At 41.9% G+C, this 21,844-nt stretch overlaps 1 protein-coding gene across 11 annotated transcripts in view; it reads right to left on the reverse strand.

The window, feature by feature from the left end:
• The window catches only part of ASCC1 (activating signal cointegrator 1 complex subunit 1), a 46,309-nt gene that overhangs the window by 24,054 nt on the left and 411 nt on the right, over window positions 1–21,844 (reverse strand). For 4 of the 11 annotated variants that reach the window (XM_043519419.1, XM_043519424.1, XM_043519421.1 and 1 more), the window contains exons 2-7: window positions 18,475–18,610; window positions 17,195–17,294; window positions 16,123–16,220; window positions 13,964–14,142; window positions 2,500–2,636; window positions 466–585 (exon numbers count right to left, since the gene is read on the reverse strand). In XM_043519419.1, the coding sequence (XP_043375354.1) occupies window positions 466–585; window positions 2,500–2,636; window positions 13,964–14,142; window positions 16,123–16,220; window positions 17,195–17,294; window positions 18,475–18,583 (743 nt within the window). In that variant the 5' untranslated portion in view covers window positions 18,584–18,610. Of the gene's footprint in view, window positions 1–465; window positions 586–2,499; window positions 2,637–13,963; window positions 14,143–16,122; window positions 16,221–16,896; window positions 18,614–18,973; window positions 18,977–20,501; window positions 20,629–21,042; window positions 21,047–21,683; window positions 21,826–21,844 lie in introns of those variants that run through there. The other 7 variants (XM_043519420.1, XM_038408419.2, XM_038408417.2 and 4 more) reach the window with 7 other exon arrangements.

Raw genomic sequence — 21,844 nt, forward strand, 5'->3', positions numbered from 1 at the left:
ACTGTAAAAGACCAGCTTGTTCCTTTCCTTCAGGGCTAGCTGCCTGGCTTCCTCCATAACAGCTAATTTCTCCTGATAAGTTAGGTTTCCTGTCATCTCCTCCCAGTGCCATCCCATGAGCATCATCTCCGCCCTGCTTGTCATAGTTTCCCTTACCCAGCACGGGGAAGCATGAGCTCAGCCTTGCTTGACTCCATTATTCAACTATTAAGAGTGCTAAAAACAAATGACATCTGTCTGCAACACTACCAACAATCAATCTAAAGACCAAACACATCACAGCTTTAGCTCCACGGGAATAGAAAGTACCACCACCTCATCTTCTGGATTGCTAGTGTGATTCTCTCCAGCACTGCCCATCAGCTCAGAGAATAATAAGTTTGCTTTTGTTGTATTATTTCTGCCTCCTCAGGTACTGTCTGCATACCCCTGTGGAGCAAAAGAGGGAAAGCACAGAGAACTCACTTGTCTGATCCATCCTTCATGTGAACTTTTGCGTAAAGAACATCAATCATGGCAGGGTCATCATTCATGTATTCTATCCCTGCCACCTCCACGGTCAGGGATTTGCCTCCAACAGTTTTGCTAAAAAAAAAAAAAAAGTTCCAAGATATTTAAAAAAAAAAAGCGCATCCATTTTGAATACAAAAGTAGGTGAATTCATGTTTTACTGTTTATGCTACATTTACCCTCATTCAAGTTTACTAGCAGCTCCCACAACTACTACAGAAGTCAAGCAACAACGCTTGTAAAAATGCTAGCCAGAGTCAAATCACTAATACAATTACAGACCAAATCACTAATACAGTTTCCCTCATCATTATGCTGAGAGGAACGCAGCAGTTCCAAGAACATAACATCCAATTTCCATTCCAGAACCTAGCCAGTGCTGGTGAGCAGCCAGTTTCTTTCACAGCTGTGCCTGCTATATCCAGAATGAAAGCCTTGCCCTCTGACTCTGCAGGCCCCATGCATGGACTTCCTCTCTCATGACGACAATTCAGCATGGCTCAGTTGGCAAGCACTCACTTCTGGGACAGAAAGTCATGAACTAAAGCATCAAAAGGTCTTGGATTTATATCCCATTATATTCGGTCCAGTAATAAAATGGTAGGTGCTTTGTTACTAAACCTGCAGTCATTTCAAGGATGCCCTGAACTATGGTCTCTTCCATGTTTATCCTGAAGTATTTTGGAGAGAGTAGGAGTTAACAGGGCCCTGACCAACATTCTCTAACAAGCCAGGCTCTAGCGTGTTCCTGGCTATGTGTAGATTATTGCTCAGCGTAGAATGGTGGTTCCATTTGCTTGCATGCTAACAGACATATACACAGAGGAAAAGTTTACAAAGCATTGAGAATGCTCAGAACACATGAAAATGCCATTGGAGAGCTGAAATGGAGACCTATACTGTACCCTGGATATCTGATGTTATAATTAAAAGAGATCAACAAACAGATAAACCCATACTCTATCATCAACCCACAAAGAGAACTCTAAGTTGGGGAAGTTTTGCATATGGACTGATAGTAGAAAGAAAAAGCTTCTTGTTTTAAGAAAATAAAATATCTCAGACTGTCTAATATTTCTGGGTTGTAGTCAGATTATCTCAATACAATACCCATTAGACCAGTGGTCCCCAACCTTTCTTGTCGGAATAATATATTGCTATTCCCAGAAGACTGTGGTGGGTGCCGGACACCCCGCTGCCGAAATGCCACCACAAAAAGCAGCAGCGGGAAAAAGCGTCACTGCCAAAATGCCGCCGAGAAACGACAACGCTTCTCAGCAGCATTTCGGTGGCCGGGTGTCCAGCAGGCACACAAAAATGCCCTGGTGGGCGCCATGGCAGCTACAGGCACCAGGCTGAGGACTCCTGCATTAGACCAAGCTTTCAGCTAGTTCTAAACCTCCAATAGTATGGCTTTATCCTGGAAATGATGACAGTCTTAGTGCCATAGCAGCTTGAGCTAATATTTCAGACTGATTACTTATACAGTTCATCCTGTCTTTAAGGTTTTCTGCACAGGGCTACTTGCCTTAAGAAATGCATTTCAGGGGTATATTAGCATCTGTTCTTAGGCAGAAGGGAGGCAACTTGCCGAGACTGTTGCAGACAAAAAGTGTTAAGACAATGGAGTTCTTCCTGCTCTTGTGGCCAGCAGAGGAAAAAATAATCTGAGTTCATAGTAAAATAACGGGGACTGCTGGGATATAAAGAAATAACTACTGAAGGTTTCTGGCAAACAGAGAAAGTCCTCAGTTATTGAGACAAAATACAATTATGTCCTTGTCTTTCTTCTGGGTGGTTTTGTTTGAAATGTTTCAGTAGTTTACAAATTTTTAAACAATGATTCAAAACTGCTGAATTACACCAAACTGGTGAACCACTTTCTCCAGCATTAGTTACCCGTGTTCTAAATCAAGTTTGGTTCTCCAAATATCTGCATTCAGTGACCATGCCCCTCCCCCTGCCCCATCATGCCTTTATTTCACTTACTTAATAAAGTCCTCTTTACTTCTCTGCAGGAGTTCACATGCCTTCTGGATCTCCTGCTCATTCAGGAGCACTAGCGTCCCAATAGTAAGATGGAGCTTTGCTGGGTTCTGGAATAGACTACTATTGACTCCATAGTCCTATTGAAAAGGTAACAAAAAAGATTTAGTGGGCAACTATATGACAGATTATTTTAGAATTATTTCTACTTGGGTCACAATTTCTAGCACCAAAAGTTAAAAAGCCCATCCGATAGCCCCAAAAGAGCACGAAATAATACTTACCACACTGCTGAAAAGGAAAATATATTTCCCTGGCTCAAAATAAAGTTCATTATCTGAGATGAAGCCTTTAAAGTTTCTACACAAGATTCAAAGCTACATTTCAAAACTCCTCTTTAAAATGTTTAAATGGTATCCTGTCAAGATGTACACAGCTGTGCCTAGTGGTCAGAGCAGGAGTCAGGAACCAGGAGCTGGAGCCCAGGGTCAGAGGCTAGCTGTCAGAGCCAGAGCGCAGGGTCTGAGTCAGGTTGCTTGTAGTGAGGCGAGGCAAGGCAGGAGCAGGGCTGCGTCCAAGGTAGGAGTAGGACTGGGAACAGGGTGGGAGCAAGGTTGGGAATAAGCAAGCACAGGAGTTATCGCAGCCAGGGCTGTCGCTACTCATACGCAAAGTACGCAGCTGCATAGGGCCAAATTTCCTGGTGCCCTACGCAGCTGCATGCTGCTCCAGGCCTGCCTCTTCCCACACCTGTTCTGCCCCAGCCCCACCCACACCTTCCCCAAAGCCCTGCCCCTGCTCCACCCCCTTCCCGCCCCCGCTCCACAGAGGGCTGCAGCAGGGCCAGAGCTGCAGTCACTGGCGGCAGGAAGTGCAGCGATCCAGACCCAGCCACGCCACCTGTGAGTGCTGAGGGACAGCTCCCCCCGTCCCCCAGCCAACCCCCCACCCACGGATGCCTGGGGCCAGCCCTTCTCCCCTGATAGAGGACTGCCCCCCCCACGGGGGGGGGGCTGCGTAGGGCCCCAGAACGGCTAGGGATGGCCCTGATCGCAGCCATGGGCGTACGCTTTGAGAAACCCACGTCCTACTGCTGCTGGTGATCTTAAGAGTAGATCTGCAAATCCCTCAGCCAATCAGGCAGCTCAGTCAATCAGGTGGCTGAAATCGGGCCCAGCTTTGCTGATGAAGCTTCTTGGGGTTAAAGCAGCAGGTAAGCAGGCTAGCAGCGGGTCCTTACTCCTGACATAGGATTTAAAGCCTCACATTTCACCCAGCACTTTTCATACCTAACTGCAACATCCACACAGGTTTTTTATACTTATAGGCTAGGCCAGTCCAGTAACCTGTGAGATCCCATGATCCCATGCAGGAGCTTGCTCTCAGTCATAAGTTGGCAAAGCCTGGTAGCACTTTGGAGGCAGCACTCTCAGGTCCCGGGGGGGGAGGGGGGAAACACTTTGTGCCTCTGTTAATTAATTCACTGCTGAATTAATACCAAAATCCTGACACAGTGGTGTCAAAACCATCTGCATATTTCAATCCAATGCAGTAGCTTTTCAACAAAAGGAAATTATCTTGAGAAGCAATCTCAAAAGCACAAGTAAGGACGGATTTCCTGTTTGAGAGTACACTTGGTTTCAATTCTCTAGCTTTTCTGTATTCTGCATGGCACCAAAATGAAACTGAAAAAGGCTCTATGCTCCCTCTGCTTTAAGACATATTTAGGATGCAGTGCAAGAGCTTTGTTTCTTTGGTTTTTAACTCAGGTCTGTAGCCAGAGGATATTTAGCCCATCAGTGGATGGAGTAGGAGACAGAATCTGGAGGTAGACTTGATTTATTCCAGTTGTTGGCAACAATTCATTTTAATTTCTGTAATGCATACAGATGATGATGAACAGAATACAAATTAACACAATAAATAGGTAGCTTGCAAGAGAGAAGAACTACCCTAATCTTATGAAGCAGATGGTGAAGGGTGAAAAGATAATGCAAACTGTGCTGTCTAACCTACTATTGGAGCTGTCCCTTCTGCAGCTTTCAAACACCAGTTTAAGATATCTGAATATGGATTGATAAGTGCAGAGCCAGTGGTTGCACATCACCTGGGTATGCCATGTCTTCTGTACTGGAAAGAAGGAGGACCCCAATAAACAGCCCAAGATTCACAGTATCTTCCCTGCGTAGTCCCAAAGATCTCAGGCCTACCCCAGAAATCCTTGTTGCACCCTTCCTGTGTTGCAGAACCACAGATCCTAAATCTTCCATGAAAAGATGCTGTATCTGAGCTGAGTCTTCTCAAAAAACAAAAGTTTTAAAATCTGCCTCCAAATGTCATGGGACTGAGTGGCCGGAAGCTGTATACTTAGATGCAGATAGGTTTTAACCCTCTTGTTCAAATCCCCAGCTTATGATTTATCATTAGCAATCACTACCATACCACTGTACTTCATTGATTTTTCTTTTAAAACTGCACTCAGTAATGGCATCAATCAGGTCTCTGTACTGGTCTACCAGCAGAGACAATTAACAAGAAACCAAAGCCCAGTACACATTCAGTACAAGGATTAAAGAAAGTCAAATGGACATCAAGGGAGAAAGAACCCACAAGATATGGGCCAAATCAATATTCACCACTATGGACATCATCCAAATATCCAAGAAAACTTCATAGCTCAAATGCCCACTATGTATATATAGAAGAGAGTGTGGAATAGTGTTCAGAACAAGGGACAGGGATCCAGGAGCCCTGAGTTCTATTTCCAACACTCATAATTAATCGAACTGGACAACTCATTTAATTTGAGTGCCCGTTTCTCCACCTGCAAAATGAATATAGCAGCTCCCTATGTCACAGGCATGGGATAAAGTGAGAGGCAAGCAAAAGGGAGTGCAGATCCCTCTCTTCCTCTTAGCCTGGTTTTGGGTAAATTCTGTACTATAGAGCTTTCCTCCTCTTGCCCAGTTTAAGTCTGTTTCATGAAGTGTAGACTCACTAGGCATGGGAATCTGAAATCAGAAGAGCTAGTGCCTGGCTGAGGTTCTTGAGCAGCAGGTGGAGCTACATCAGCATCTGATAATGCAAGAAAAGGTATCCTAGCTAAGAACAACAAGGAGTCCTTGTGGCACCTTACAGACTAACAAATGTATCTGGGCATAAGCTTTTCCGGGCTAAAACCCACTTCATCAGATGCATGGAGTGCATCTAGCCATCACCTACAACCCCCAACTAAAACCTCTCCATTGCATCATCAAGGATCTACAACCTATCCTGAAGGACAATCCCTCACTCTCACAGACCTTGGGAGACAGGCCAGTCCTCGCTTACAGACAGCCCCCCAACCTGAATCAACTACTCACCAGCAACTACTCACCACACAACAAAATCACTAACCCAGGAACCAATTCCTGCAACAACCCTGTCCCTTGAATAGATATGCGGACATCATCATAGGACCTAACCACATCAGCCACACCATCAGGGGCTCGTTCACCTTCACATCTACCAATGTGATATGCGCCATCATGTGCCACCAATGCCCCTCTGCCATGTACATTGGCCAAACAGGACAGTCTCTATGCAAAAGAATAAATGGACACAAATCAGACATCAAGAATTATAACATTCAAAAACCCGTAGAACACTTCAAATCTCCCTGGACACTCAATAGCAGACTTAAAGGTGGCAATTCTTCAATAAAAAAAAGTCAAAAACAGACTCCAAGGAGAAACTGCAGAACTGGAATTAATTTGCAAATTGGACACCATCAAATTAGGCCTGAATAAAGACTGGGAGTGGATGGGGCCCTACAAAAACCTATTTCCCTCTGCTGATACTCTCACCTTCTTGTCATCTGTTTGAAATGGGCCACCTTGATTGCATTGGCCTCATTAGCACTACAAAAGCAATTTTCCCTCCCTTGGTATTCACCCCTTCTTGTCAACTTGTTAAGAATAGGCCATTTCCACCTTAACTGAATTAGCTCATTAGCACTGACCCCCCAACACTCCCATCTTTTCATATGCTGTGTATTTATACTGCCTACTGTATTTTCCACTCCATGCATCTGATGAAGTGGGTTTCAGCCCACGAAAGCTTATGCCCAAATACATTTGTTAGTCTCTGGTGCCATAAGGATTCCTCGTTGTTTTTGCTGATACACACCAACACGGCTACCACTCTGAAACCTAGCTAAGAATGAATCTCTTATTTGCCTTCTCTCCTTTAAAGGAGTATCTGTTCCAAGCTTCCCATATCCCATTAGGAAGAGAGAATAGTGGACACCTCTTCTTTGCCTTCTCTGCCCTACAGAGGGAGCAGGAAAAGGGAGAAAACCACCACTGCTGCTTCTCCTTCCTAAAAGAGGAAGAAGGGAAGGAAGAAATACCAGTTTCCTGCCAGCTACCTCTCCCTTCCAGGGGAAGGCACGTTATGTATAAAATCTATCTTGCAAAGGTTATCTTCTAAAACACAGGAATTTTCTTAGGGTGTCACATTTTGTTTTACATCAATATGGAGACTTCATCCTGGTAGAAACTGAAGTTAAGAGCATTAGGGATATGGCCTGTATGCATCTCCACACAATGCAGACACAAGAGCATTATTTTTGTTTAGGTGACTATGTACTGCCTGGGAATATGAACCCCTTTTAGATACATTTCTTCTTATACACAAGGTGTTATAAAACCACTTCACTCAACATCAATACCTCTGATGACAAGGGGAAAAAAAAAGGGTGAATATTCCCTCCTATTGTGATCTACTTTGACTATTGCTCACATGAGGCATAATAAAATTTGTTAAATGATTCAAGACCCTTGCACATAAGGTGCTAAGTAAGTGCAAAGTGGTAGCTGTTAACCTTTGATATATGCCTACTGTTCCTTAAAATGTACTGGCAGCCAAATAAAAATATAAAATGATTTTAAAATAAAGAAATCACTGCCTCTCTAAAAAAAAATCCACTGCTCATGAACTTGGAATCCTGAAAGACATACTGTAGTTTCCATTTAAAATATTCCCTTTAAGTAACATCTACATAACATCACTAAGATTTTGGCATATTCCTGCCTTCCAAACACTGCCCTCTACTGGATGGAAAGCCATTGTCAGACCTGTCAAAGAGTGTTCTCCCTCATGTTAGCAGCTCCAGTGTAGAGGAAGCATAAGCAGCCCTAAAGAAGGGAAGGGGAACAGATTGCAGGGTTGTAATTTTCCCCAACCTGTGGAGGAAAGAAACTTTTTTCTGAAAAAAGTAGTAAACCAATATTTGAAGGTTTTATTAAATGAAACAAAAACACACTGAATGCTAACTAACTTTATACACATATTTATTCCCCAAAGAGTAACATATGTTGTCCATACTGAAAAGCTATTGCAATTCTATATATGGAACAATAATTGTGTTCCGAACCTAGGCCTACCACTTTTTTGCATCTATATTTAAATACACACACATGCACATACACCCCATGCTCAATTGATGCAGAGCTGGCTGAAAAGGAAAGCAGGTCTTCCATAAAAATTGATACAATTCTAAATTCAACTGTTCTACCTTCCATGACTGTCATATTTTTGTTGTATCACAACTCATTCACAAATATATATTTAGCGTAGAAGGGAAATGACTAACCATTTCTACTTCCAGAGAGTGAGGAGGACAAATAACCACCCCATGGTAACTTTTAGGATCCAAATTCTTCCCCATTAAATATTTGACTCCTTCCCGAATGTTGAGGCTGTCTGTTCTATATATCATCATTTTGACAATGCCAGACAAAATTTTCTTTGAAGCACTCGCTTTTTCCTCCCAGAGCCCAAGCACTTTGTGTCTGCAGTACTCCCAACCCATTAGATCAGGGATTGAGAGACCAAGTTCCAGAATAAAATCCTTTTTGGCAAGGTGCATGAATAAACTATTCGATACTGAGCTTCCTCCTTCCTGGTTTTATCTTTTCTGCTACCCAAGGATCTAATACATAGGTGGGCAAACCACGGCTCGCGGGACAGTCCTGCCCAGCCCTTGAGCTCCTGGCCGGAGAGGCTAGTCCCCAGCCCCTCCCCTGCTGTCCCCCCTGCCCTGCAGCCATGCTGCCGCATGGGCAGCAAGGCTGTAAGCTCCTGCCGCTCTAAGCAACATGGTAAGGGGTGGTGGCGGCACATGCATGGCAGTGAAAAGATTGGTTAGTGGGTCCCTGGGGGCAGTCAGGGGACAGGGAGCAGTTGGATGGGGCGGAGGTTGGATAGGGCATGGGAATTCTGGGGGGCCTATCAGGGAAGGGAGGTTTGGAGCAGGGTGTCCTTGGATGGGGCGGTGAGGATTGGATGGGTCAGGGGCCAGGCTGTTTGGGGGGCACAGCCTTCCTTACTTGACACTCCATACAGTTTCACACCCCAATGTGACCCTTGGGCCAAAAAGTTTGCCCACTCCTGATCTAATATTTACATGGAGAGTTTATGAGCATTTTTATTTCTTACCCCCCAATTATATGCCTCTCCAATCCTGATGTATGCACCTACAAGGAATGAGCAGGGTAATTCATAATTAGAATCATACAATATTAGAATTGGGAAGGGACCTCAGGAGGTAATCTCGTCCAACCCCCTGCTCAAAGCAGGACCAATCCCCAATTTTTGCCCCAGATCCCAAAATGGCCCCCTCAAGGATTGAACTCACAACCCTGGGTTTAGCAGGCCAATGCTCAACCACTGAGCTATCCCTCCCCCACACACAACCTAAGGGAATCACAGATACACTAGAAACTGGAGTGGAGGGTGAAAAGCATCACACACACACACACACACACACACACACACACACACACTTTTCACTCTAGGATACCTTCCTTTCATCCCAGGTAATGATCTACATTCAATATTTATAAACTGTGAAACACCAAAGTAATTGTATTTTCCCTTCCACATTACAGCTGCAGCCCGCTATACATAAAGGCGGCACTTGCAGAGATTGCCAAGAAAAATCTTGTATAGTTCTTTCAATGTTGCTCCATAACCAGCCATTAAAGGATGATGGAGACTGCAATACATACTTCCTCTTCCACCCCCAGGATCAGCTATAAACATTTCAGTCCTCCCCTCCCCTCGATTGTCCATGATGCAAGCCTCTCAAGATCACCCAGAAACTTGTCTCCCATACCACAACAGTACCATCCCCCTAGTCAGAGGCAGATGACATACATGGAAATATTGGCCCTAGTATTCTATTTTGCCACTTCATTGTCTGGCTGCCTAACCAATATAACTGGCTTTGATAATGCTTAAGATTTTTGACATTTTAATGCAACTGTGAACTTACAAAGCCTTGTGAAGCCAAAAAAGTAATACAAAGTATATATGGACACGCAAGACTACATCATTACAAAATATGGATGAATAGTTGTCATGGTAACAGTTTTAGAGAGCAAAGAATCCTGCACAAATGCTCAACACCAGAAGAAATGCTAACTTACACACCTGGACTTTTCCCTATTTACTATCATTAGTAAGCTTCTTTTGAGTACTGTAGCCATTAACTACTCTGCACTGTTTTGAATCTGCAGCAGGAACAAAGATACACAGTTTCTATACCTGAAATCTATTCAAATTTCTCTAAGCATCCTGAGAAATCCCCTATTATTTTGGACAGCTCTATTAGCTCTCTTATGGCACTGTGAAGCACAGTTTTGAATTACTGGTTTTCATTACTGATGAGCTTTCTAGCAGATCCGGCTGTGCGATACAGTGCCATTACTGGTTGTGGAATGATTGAAAGACATATGGAGTTGCAATATACTGTGTATCCATGATCATTCATGATAATGCTCAAAGGAAGAAGGGTGAAAAGTTAAGCACCACACTCCCCAAATCTCACATACATAAAAACACAAATATTTGCCACTGACTAAATTCAATATAGAAAAGTTAAAAATAATAAAAATTGAGTATCTGAATCCTGATGGAGTGGCAAAAAAATATTTCTAGATCCAAGGCCAAAATGTCAAGGAAGCTATTTACCAGAGTCTGAAGGGGCAATGCTGAGAGAAAAATCTGTATTTCTGTTCACTGATTGAACAGAAGCAACATTAGCCGAGAAAGAAACGGTGAAAAGGAGGAGGAATAAAAGGAGAGGGAACGTATTTAAAGCATTTTATAACCTATAACAAAACATTCAGAGGTATTGAAAAGTGATACTGCAAACCAATTTTTTTAGTTTAAAGAGTATAAAGTAGTTTATCACCAAATTTTTGGCATACTTAAAATGATCAAGACAGACATGTCCTAAGAATTGTACAGTATACATTAAATTTATCCAACTACATTCACTACGGAAGTAAAGATAGACAACAATCCCCACCATTTTAGGAAGGCCATAAAAATGCGTAATTTCTACCTGTTGATTATGCAGTTAATGAACATATCTCACTGATAAGTTTTATACATTCTCAGCGACATCATCCATACTACTGATGAGGGCTTTTAATTCTGGGTGCCTGGTCTGAATGCAACCCGAGTCCCTAGTGACCAAAAGCCATAACTAATTGACAGATGATGAAATAAGTTATGTATTTATATTATCACGGTGTTTAAGAGCCCTAATTCTGGACCATGACTGCACTGTGCGAGGTACCATTCAAACAGAACAAAAAGATGGTGCCTACCCCAAAGAGCATACAATCTAAGCACAGGACAAGAGACAACAGATCAGAGAGTATAAGCAAACAATGAGAAAACATTGGTCAGTGTGACAGCCAGTGGTCTCAGCATACCAGCAACCTAACTGTTGTGAAGATTTTTGTAGGCAGCACAGCAAAGGAGAGTTTTAAAGACGGATTTGAATGAGGAATGCCTCCCAAGCATATGAGGCAACATGAGAGAAAGCATAAAGTGCTAGTTTGAAAATTTAACTAGTGGGCAATGCAAGCTGGTGTCATGGGCCACTCAGAGGTGAGAACTAAAATTTCATTAGCAAATGAGCAATGATAAGTAGAGGTTTCAGAGTAGCAGCCGTGTTAGTATGTATTCGCAAAAAGAAAAGGAGTACTTGTGGCACCTTAGAGACTAACATTTATTTGAGCATAAGCTTTCGTGAGCTACAGCTCACTTCATCGGATGCATTTGGTGGAAAATACAGTGGGGAAATTTATATACACACAGGTGTGTATATAAATTTCCCCACTGTATTTTCCACCAAATGCATCCGATGAAGTGAGCTGTAGCTCACAAAAGCTTATGCTCAAATAAATTTGTTAGTCTCTAATGATAAGTAGAGTTGGAGTAGGCCTTGAAAGGCCTTGAAAGCAAAGACAAGTGGCTTATGTGTTTGATGTAATAGAGAACAGGGAGCCACGGCTAAGAAAATGATCTTTGCAGCAGCATTCTGAATGGAAGAGGGGCAAGGACAGAGAAAAGGATGTTCCAGTAACTGAGATGATGTGTGGATGAAAAGTATGAATTTTAGAGATGTTACACAGGAAAAAATGGTAAGATTCAGACATATCCTGGATGTTAGAACAGAGGTCGGAGTTGAAAATGATATCCAGGTCACACGGACCCAAGTGACAGGAAGGAAGTTGGTGTTGTCAACAATGATCATTAAAGGAAGGGGTCAGGGAAGATTAAGAGCTCTGTTTTAGCTAATTGAACTTGAGCTAATGGCTAGACATTCACGAAAAGATGTCAGAGAGACAGGCAGAGATTTTAGATTGGACAGAAAGAGACAAGTCTGGATAAGAGAGATAGATATGTAAGTCATCAGCATAGATACAGTAGCTGAACTTGTGTTTGTAGATGAGATAACCCAGAGATAAGATGTAAAGGAAAAGGAACAATGATCCTCCAAAGGCCACACGAAGGAGCAAATAGCAATGAAGAAGAAGAACCAAGTGAGGACAGTCACAGAAGCCAAGGAGGATAAGATTTCAAGAAGAAGAATATGGTTGACTGTGTAAAAGATGGTTGACAGGTCAAGGAGGAGGAGAATAGAGTACTGCTTCTGAGCTTTGGCTATGAAGAGGCGAAGATTTTGATGAAAACAGTTCCAGTGATTTGCAAGAGGTGGAAGGCAGCCTGGAGAGGATTTTGAAAGGAACTGGAGAAGAGGAACTCCAGACAGCATTAACAGTGATGTTGGTATGTATGGTGCTTATTCCACAAAACTCATATCAAGAGCTCTACTTAGAATGTGCTATGACATGAAGGACCACCTCTTTCCATAACAGTTTTGTTCCATTGGAAAAATGGAACTGTAAACCAACAGAGGAAGCCAGGCCAAGATCATGGTACTCTCTGCTAGATAAAATGAGTACTAATCTTGCTGCACAGAGATGAATGCAAAACCTAACTCTCTGTCTAGGTTTCCTTCAATGGCATTCTTACACCAACACTCCTGATCTTCTATATTCAGTTTTAAAAAACTAAGCCTGCCTCTTGCTCACTGCAAAAGAGTTATTGTTCTTATTCTTCAGAAGTGCTCAGGTACTATGATGATGAGCACCAGTATCAGACCCTAGATAAATGAAATAATTATCACATGAACACAATCTAGCACTCTCATTGTCAGCCTCATCAAAGAGGCCAATGAATGAATGGGCATGAAAACTGAATTAGCCCCTCCCCCCTAAAAGGTGGACCTCCCAGTTTAGTGTTGAAATACATCAGCAGATGGCAATTTAACACTGCTTTCTCTTCTGAACCTGTTCTGAGAAGACTCCATGGCTATCAAGTTGCAAGCTTTCACCAGCACTAAACTCCCTAACAAATTAATCATTCTTTAAAAAATAAAACAAACAAACAAAAATACAGAGCATTCACTGAATTCTGTTCTCAATTCTGTTCCTAATTATTTCCTGCTGCTATCAGTTTAAGATTTGAAAACAAACAAGAGGTAATAACAGCACAGTCTTGGGGGACGAAAGAAAATGTTGCTAAGTTATTAAGTTTGCATCGTGTCAAATGCTACTGAGTCATTTCTGGCTAAGTTAAGGTAATGATTCCCACATTTGTTCAATGTCAGGGGCCAAAGGGATAGTGAAAAAAGCAGCAGCAAACTTATTAAAAACCCTTGTCACATGCTGGATATTTATAGCAGAAACCACATAAATGCAGCCAAAGGTTATGTACACTAATTCATGGTTTTCAAATTTTAAAAACCAAACTTTTGAATCGCAGTTTCCTCCAGATCTGTGGAAAATATTTCACTGTCCATTTATTACAAAAATAATTCCATATTCCAAAAGCCTCCATTAGAGTGCTCTCAACATCTTCAGTAGAACTAGTGTTCAATGTCTACTTTTAAGGCCTCATAATTTATTACTGTACTTACGCATTCCACAATCACAAGTGACAATTTCTCCCTTAACACCATATATGTTAATTTGCCTTTAACAATATCAATAAAATAAGATAGCATCTTGGGGAAGAGCATCCATTTTTACATCAGTTACTTCCAAGTATCATTGTTCCCTACCTTGGAGCATTTCTCCAATACTTCCTCCTTGAACTGTAGAAATTTTTCCTGAATCGCAGGCTGGTTGAGAGCAAAGGACAGGAAGTGTGTGAATGGCTGCTTCTTGCGGAAACTCTCAGCAAGAACATCAATCCGTGTTCGGGCTGAAATGACACCACTACGCTGCTGTCCAGTAATCACTAAAAGCAAGCAAAGTAACACTAATTGTAACTATATGAAATCCACACAAGATTGGTAACATTTTGCTATGATGTCCACAAGAGCTAAGAACTAATTAAAATGATACTGATTTTCCACTGTACTTATTAATGCATTTAACAATCTATATTGTAGAATATTGACAAGTTAAGTAAGGATATGAATTAAGTTCTAAAAGACTCAGGACAGAAGACAATCAAACAGAATTCCAATAATAATTTAATTCACTATAGCCAATATTATGAAGCATTTATATTGCAGCAGCACCGAGAGGCCTCAAGTAGTTTGGGGCGCACTGTGCCAGACACTGTAAAAAAAAAAAAAAGAAAAAAGTCACTACTCCAAAGAGCGTACAAGCTAAACAAAATAAACTTAGATCCTACTGGATAGTTATTTATCTACAGTACTATTAGCCTTGTTTATCTGCATCACTATTTCCCTTTAATTTCTTATTTGATATATAGCAGTATTAAATGACACAGAAATGTCTGGAGCTGCAATACTCTTTTTTAATTACCTGGCAGCACTGTATCTTCATATCCTCATTCTAGGTCTTAAAGGAGGAAAGGAAGAAATACAAGATATCCTAAACCCCTTAAACATAGCCAGAGAAGTCTTGCTAGACTCTTAATTTTACTTCAATGCCTTACATTTTTGCTTCTCTATAAAATTAGGAAGATGTCATTCAAAAGATTGCTTCTCCTTCTCCTCAGCAGCCTAAAGAAAGGTAGTCCCTAAAGCGTTTACAGGGCTGTGATGCCAAACGAAGTGATAAAATTCTCTTAGTTCAGTTGCTCTTGAAATGTCTACATAACTGTCTCAACTCTTCAGGTAGGCAACCCCTTACTTAAAGTCAAACATTTGCATGACCCCCTTACATTTGCTACAAAAGAAAGAGTAAAAGATGTATCCATAACAACAATGGCAATCATATACCATTTGTGTGTGCTTTGAGAGGCTGAAAGACAATATGTGACCTTGAAAGAAAAGGGCTTGTGGAGACTGAGGATTGCTTTAAATTAATTTTTCAAGGCATCACAATCCTCCTAAATTTCCTTTCATGACCCCCCAGAAGGTCACAACCCACTGATTGAGAAACACTGGTCTAGAGGTTCACTTCTGAAAGGTATTGACAGGCAGGAAATTTTAAATACTATGAAAGACCTTTTTTTTTTTTTTTTTTATAAACATTTATGTATATATTTACTGGGACATGTGGCATTAATATTATCCTAATGCCCATAACATGCTGCAGTGTGTGTCTGCTTCAGACATTCCATTCCTTTTGTAGAAGCCACAAAGTGCAGCATATTATGGACATTATGATGTTCTTTGTTATTATAAAACTAAGTGTAACAGGAGCATACATTATAAACCCACTCATTTTCATTGTGAAGTTCTAGTAACAAGAACAAAAGATCTAACAGTTTTATTAGAATACCTCTATTTTTTTTTTTAAAAGACAGCTTTATAACGACCTATGCATTTAAAGAAAGTTTATTATACGTGTACATACACATTGAGAGAAGATGCTTTGCTATGTATGTACAACTCCCTGAATAATTATTTTTATAGTAACAGCCATATTAATGGGAACTTACACCCTAAATCCTGCAGAAACTTACACATACGCTTAACTTTGGACTACTGCTAGGTTTGACTTCAATGGAACTACCCAAAGGCTTAAAGTAATAAATATGCTTGTGTTAGCAGGATTAGGGGCTTAAATAATACTTTTCATCTACAGATATTAAAGCACTTTACAAAAATGAGTAAAACAGAGAAAATAAGGTAAAAAGAAAAGTTAAGTGACTTGCACAAGATCACAGAGTCAGTGATGTGTCAGAGCTGAGAACAGAAGAGCCGTCTCCTGATTCCCTGTCCAGCGTACAACACACACACATACCAAAGGGGGAGTAGAAAAGAGAGCATTCATTCATCTTGTGCACATTAAAGCTTACCGATTTGTCCTTCCATTCCAGGCTTGGGAATGCTGATGGAAGTTCGAGTCTCTGTTTCCAGTCTCTTCCTGGTTTCTCCTTTTTTTCCAATTATATACCTATAGACATACAAATGCTATAATGTCATGCACAAAATGTCACTATTTTCTTTTTCTAGACAAGGTTTGGTTGCTTTATTCTTTTCTTTCTTTGGGATAGAAGGGGGTGGATTCCCCTGAAACTACCATATCATTCAACCACCAAAGAGAACACGGAGCAGAAACCTACAAAACGTGGAGCAAAGGAACACAATTCAGCTCAGTCATTTTAACCACCCATACATACTGAAATAAAAAATTGTGTATGTAATTGTAATATAACCATTCCTAAAAAATTGGCAAATATTACTAGACAAAACTGTCATGTCAGCTAGATACTTCCAAGCGTATGTCTATACTTCTTGCTGGGGGTGCAGTTCCCAGGTTGAGGAGGCATTCCTGCACTAACTCTGAGCAAGCTAGTGTACTAAAAATGGAGTGTAGCCACAGCAGCGTGAATCCCTCCTACTGTTCACACTATTTCTGCCTACACTCCATTTTCAGCGTGCTAGCTCTAATCGAACTAGCATGGGTACATCTCCTCCAGCTGTCAATCACACCTCCAGTTCAAAGTATGGACATATCTTTAGTGAACATTATATTATTTCACTTCAAAATATTCAATTAGCAAAACATTGCAATCTTGAGTGTGCCTTCTCACAAAGCGTTCACAGCTTCCCCTGGCCTGGCTGCTTACCTCAGTCTCTCCCCACATTCTTCCATCTTCCTGGCTTGCTTTCATGTCTTGAAGAGCAGATGCTCAAAAAACTGCTACCAGCAAGAAAGCACAAGATGCAGTTGCCACCATGGTGAGAGCCAAGTGCCAAATGTGAAACAGATACATTGGAAATGGATTCACACCCTTTCCCCCACACAAATACAGAGCTCTCCACAAAACAGAGAGATCTAGAATCTACAGCTGCCTCTGAGAATTCAACCTCCCTGACAGATTCTTCTGTAAAAGAGGATTAAAATAAAACAACACGTAGGCTCACTTGTATAGCAAGCTGGGAACCTCCACTGCACACTGGAAACCTCTCTCAGTCTCTTCCACCAAGAAGGCATCACAAGGCTCATCTGTAGGATCCCCAGGGCCTACAAAGTAAAAAAATCAAACTGTTCTATAAAGGTTGACAGTGTTTTATGTGATGCAACATTCTCACCAGCTTTCTTCTCCCAAGGTTAAATAAAAGAACAAGGTGGCTCCTTCTGTCAGAGCCAACTGGTTTTTATTTCATCTTACTACCTGCTCAGAAAAACATCATGACACTACTTTTAAATCTTCCATTCTTGGAGGGTTAAAAAAGTAGCAGTTTCAGCCCGCTACAGAATAGTTTTTTTCTTGGCTGCAATTTGCAAAATAGCCCAATAGGATTTTTTTTAAAGAACTGTTCTGCCTGTTGAGCGGTAGCCTACTGGCTTAAGCATCAGAGGATATAAAGACACATTCTCACCATGGACCACTTAAGTCATGTTTGTTTTTCAACCAAACCTAGTTAGCTCAATGTGAGCAAGGGTGGGTTTGGGTGGCAAGAAGCATATTAGAGTTTGCCCAGTTCTTTCAATATTTTCTACTTGAAACAAACGGTGGATGTTTACCAGATATTCTTGGGCTTTTCTATATTTACAAGGACCCACACAAACATTACCTAATATGGTACACACACAGGTGAGTACACCAAGATAGAAAAAGTTAACCATGTAAATAGGTGATACCTTTCAAAATCCACATTAGATGGCCAGAAGACAACACCCATTTAAGGGCCAATATTGAAAGGTCCTGAGCACTTCCAAGGAGGTGCTAAATGACCTCAATTTCTATTAACTCTGAGATTAAATTCACTGTGGAAAATACCAAGGACAATGCATGAATAGGGAAAAAATATTCTCTACAAAGTCTTAACATTTTTACTGATCATTTTAAATTTAAAAAAAATCTTTTAACAGATAACATTGTTTTGCTGAATTATTCAGTCAACAAATTAACTGATAGCCAGCAATCCACGTCAACTTCACAATCACTTAAGCCAACATTTTGTAACCAGAATTTACTCTGCTCTTCAGCCAGGACTGCTATAGAACAATGCAAAGTATTTCTTCACTCAAAAGACTATTCCCAGTCCTGCAATAAGAGCAGACCCCTGTGCCCACATGGAGCTCCTCACAGGCTCAGAGCCTGAGTTTGCTAACTCCCTGTGAGTCTTGAATGCCGATTCCCCACTTTGCAATATATTATATTTAATACCAGATTGGGCCCCTGCATATTAGGTTTTACCTGCATAGAAATCATCCTCTTCTTCATTTGGATAGGACTGTTGTTGAATAATATTTTTCCTATAAATGCGCCCTCCAATCCTTATAAGTGTTGGACGCAGAACTTCCATTGTGCTCTTCCTGCCAATGATGGCGTCCTACTGAAATAAAAATAATTCTGCTGACATCTCCCTAGAAATTGTAAATTCCCTGGTTTCCTATATGTACTTTCTAAGAGGTTATCATGGAGGCATCAGTAGAGACTCTGTAGTTAAGGCTGAGTTTTACACTTAAAACAAGGGATTCATCCTTTTTGTTACATATGAATAATACAGCAACAAAGTTTCTTCTCCAATATTACAGCACTTAGTCCAGGGGTGGTCAACTTGTGGCCCCGGAGCCACATGCGGCTCCTCAGAAGTTAATATGCGGCTCTTTGTACAGGCACCAACTTTCCAATGTGCTGGGGAGCGCTCACTGATCAACCCCTGGCTCTGCCACAGACCCTGCCCCCACTCCACCCCCTCTCACCCTCTCCCCAGCCATGCCCTCGCTCCTCCTCCCCAAAGCCTCCCGCACCCCACGAAACAGCTGATCAGGAGGGGAGGGGCGGGGAGGCGCTGATCAGAGGGGCTGCTGGTGGACAGGAGGCACTAGGAGCCAGGGGGGAGCTAATGGGGGGCTGCTGATGTATTACTGTGGTTCTTTGGCAATGTATACTGGTAAATTCTGGCTCCTTCTCATGCTCAGGTTGGCAACCTCTGACTTTAGTCTTTCAGTAAGAAATTAATTATCTGAGAATTTACAAGTAGCCTTAATTAGAAACTGAGAAATTTAAACAAACTAAGAAATATAAGTGTAAGAGATTTAGCTCCCAGAACCAGCCTTTTTTGGGAGGGGGGGGCGGGGAAGGGAGAGGCTTAATGATCAATCACCAACTCTTTGAAATTCCCGTGTTATAATTAAAAACTCTCAGAAAGTTGTGCATATACTACACATTTTAAATTTTTTTTAGGATTAGCAGTCAATTTTCCCACATCATTTTTCATAATTGAAATTTTCTCCTGCAGAGGCTGAAAAATACACTGGTTACTACAGAGAATTCAACACAGAACTGCCTTTTTTTCAAAAACCACTGCCATTTCCTGTTGTTCTCAAAAGGAGCAAAGCCACAGAAGTGTCTCTCTCTTGCTGCTAACAATGGGCCTGTCTCTGCCTCCTCACACCACAGGAAGCCTCCACCTTCCTTGATGGCCTCTGTGGCTTCAGGATGATTGAGAGCAATGGGAGATGATGGTCATTTTAAAAGAGGACAATTCTTCCTGACAGATAAACATTGGTTTTATTTTAAAACAGAAAAACAACAAAAATGACCTTTAATCCTAAATATCTTTTCAAAAGCAACCCATTGCGCCAGATCTACTCAACAGATAGGCCAGGAGATAGGGGGAGACTAAGTTCTATGTGTGTGAGAGCAAGAGGGAGAGGGAGTTTCGGAGGGCATGAGGAAGAAAGTGCTGTGTATATTTTCAGCTGTTTTGCACTACACTGGCAAAACAAAGCAGCTGCAAACCCAGGTTAATTACGCAAAATATTTTTAGCTGTTCTGTGCTGCTCCAGAGTGAGATAAAGCAGCCACTGTGTACCTATATCTGGTAAAAGTTCAAAATTTAAAAAAAGTGTGTGTGTGAAACTGCACATCTTCAAATCATTAGAAATATTACATGGTAACATACTCTTTGAGTATCTTGCTTAGAATCCATATAGAAAATTTTTAATTAAAAAAAAAAAAAAAAAAAAGAGGAAATTCCCTGACAAAAACCTATATTAAAACAGAGTTAAGATTGAAATACAAATCAGAAATTTTGGGAAAGCTATATTTTAGGTATATTGTAATTATCCAAAAGCCAGCCATTATACACGTAGGAAATTCAGTTAAACTTAAAAATAAACCTAAATATACTAAGGTATATAAACAAACAGTTGAGGCACCCAAACTTTAACTTTGGCCTGTCACCATCTTCAAACTCCCATATAATTAGAACTTACCGAAAACTTGTGTATAGTATAGGCAAAGACTGAATTTTAAGGGTTAATGTTCATTCCCGCTTCCCATTACTCTTCATAACCGAGAGTTTCTCCTTTGTCAGAAACCTTACTCTGCATTATGATGACACTATGAAGGGAAAAAACCTGTCTGTTAAAAAAATATATATATATCCCTTTAATCTAATCTAGGTCCACAAATATTTTGTTGGCAGTCTCATAACCTATAATGCTTTCTTTAAAGCTCCGGGGTTCTAGAGATAATTATGTAAGAATCTCAGCTTTTATCTAAATAAAAAAGTAAGTTCCTTCCTAGCTCTTGTGGTTGTAGGATGAAAGCTTGAAAATGCTAACCAAGGGCACCCTAAAAAGAAAAGGAGGACTTGTGGCACCTTAGAGACTAACAAAATTATTTGAGCATAAGCTTTCGCGAGCTACAGCTCACTTCATCGGATGCAGCTCACAAAAGCTTATGCTCTAATAAATTTGTTAGTCTCTAAGGTGCCACAAGTCCTCCTTTTCTTTTTTGTGAATACAGACTAACAGGGCTGTTACTCTGCAACCTGTCAAGGGCACCCTAAAAGCCCAAAAACCAGAAGACAAAAAAAGAACAAAGCATTTTTGTTTACTCTGATGCGTGGGTTTGTTTGTTTTTCAGCCTCATGACTTTAAAGCCAAATTTGTTATTTTTGAGTGGAGTTGTGATTTTTTTGCGTTAGTGCTCACAGAGCCTGATGCAGGGCTGAGGCCTAGATCACACACCACAAAGAAGCAGGAGCAAAACAAGGAGGTGGCGGGGACCCAGCAGAGAAACCCCGGCGGGCTGCGGGCTCAGTCACACGGTTACAGAGGAAGACCCGGATCCCGCAAGGTGCGGCGCGGGGCATGACGGGTGCGACGCCACAGCAGTGCGTGGCTAACCCCTCGGACACGAGTCTGTTGCCTGGGAGTCACTGGCCCAAGGCCACCCCCCGCGTCAGACCCGTGAGGCCCGAGGCCCGCACACGCTGACAAGCGCGCGGGCGAGCCCCGCACGCAGCTACGCGGGGCCCGAGCAGGAGCTTTGCGTTCGTTGGTTTTGCGGAGAGAAGCGGGGAAGCCAAGCGCCCCTCCCGCCTGTTGCTTTTGAAGCCTCATCGTGACACTCCAGCCGGTGGCCCTGCAGCCGCTGCACGCCGCACTCACCTAGCTCGGCAGGGGCTGCAGGGCCCCGGGGGAGGCGCAGCGGCCCTGCCCGTGGGGCTGAAGGGCGGGCGGGTCCCCGGCACTTAACGGAGACAGCTGCGATCCCGGGGCCGGCCTTGTCCTACCCCGCCCCGCCCAGGCTCACCCTCAAAGCCCCACCA

Source organism: Dermochelys coriacea, chromosome 7 (assembly GCF_009764565.3).
Source record: "Dermochelys coriacea isolate rDerCor1 chromosome 7, rDerCor1.pri.v4, whole genome shotgun sequence".
Lineage (NCBI taxonomy): Eukaryota > Metazoa > Chordata > Testudines > Dermochelyidae > Dermochelys > Dermochelys coriacea.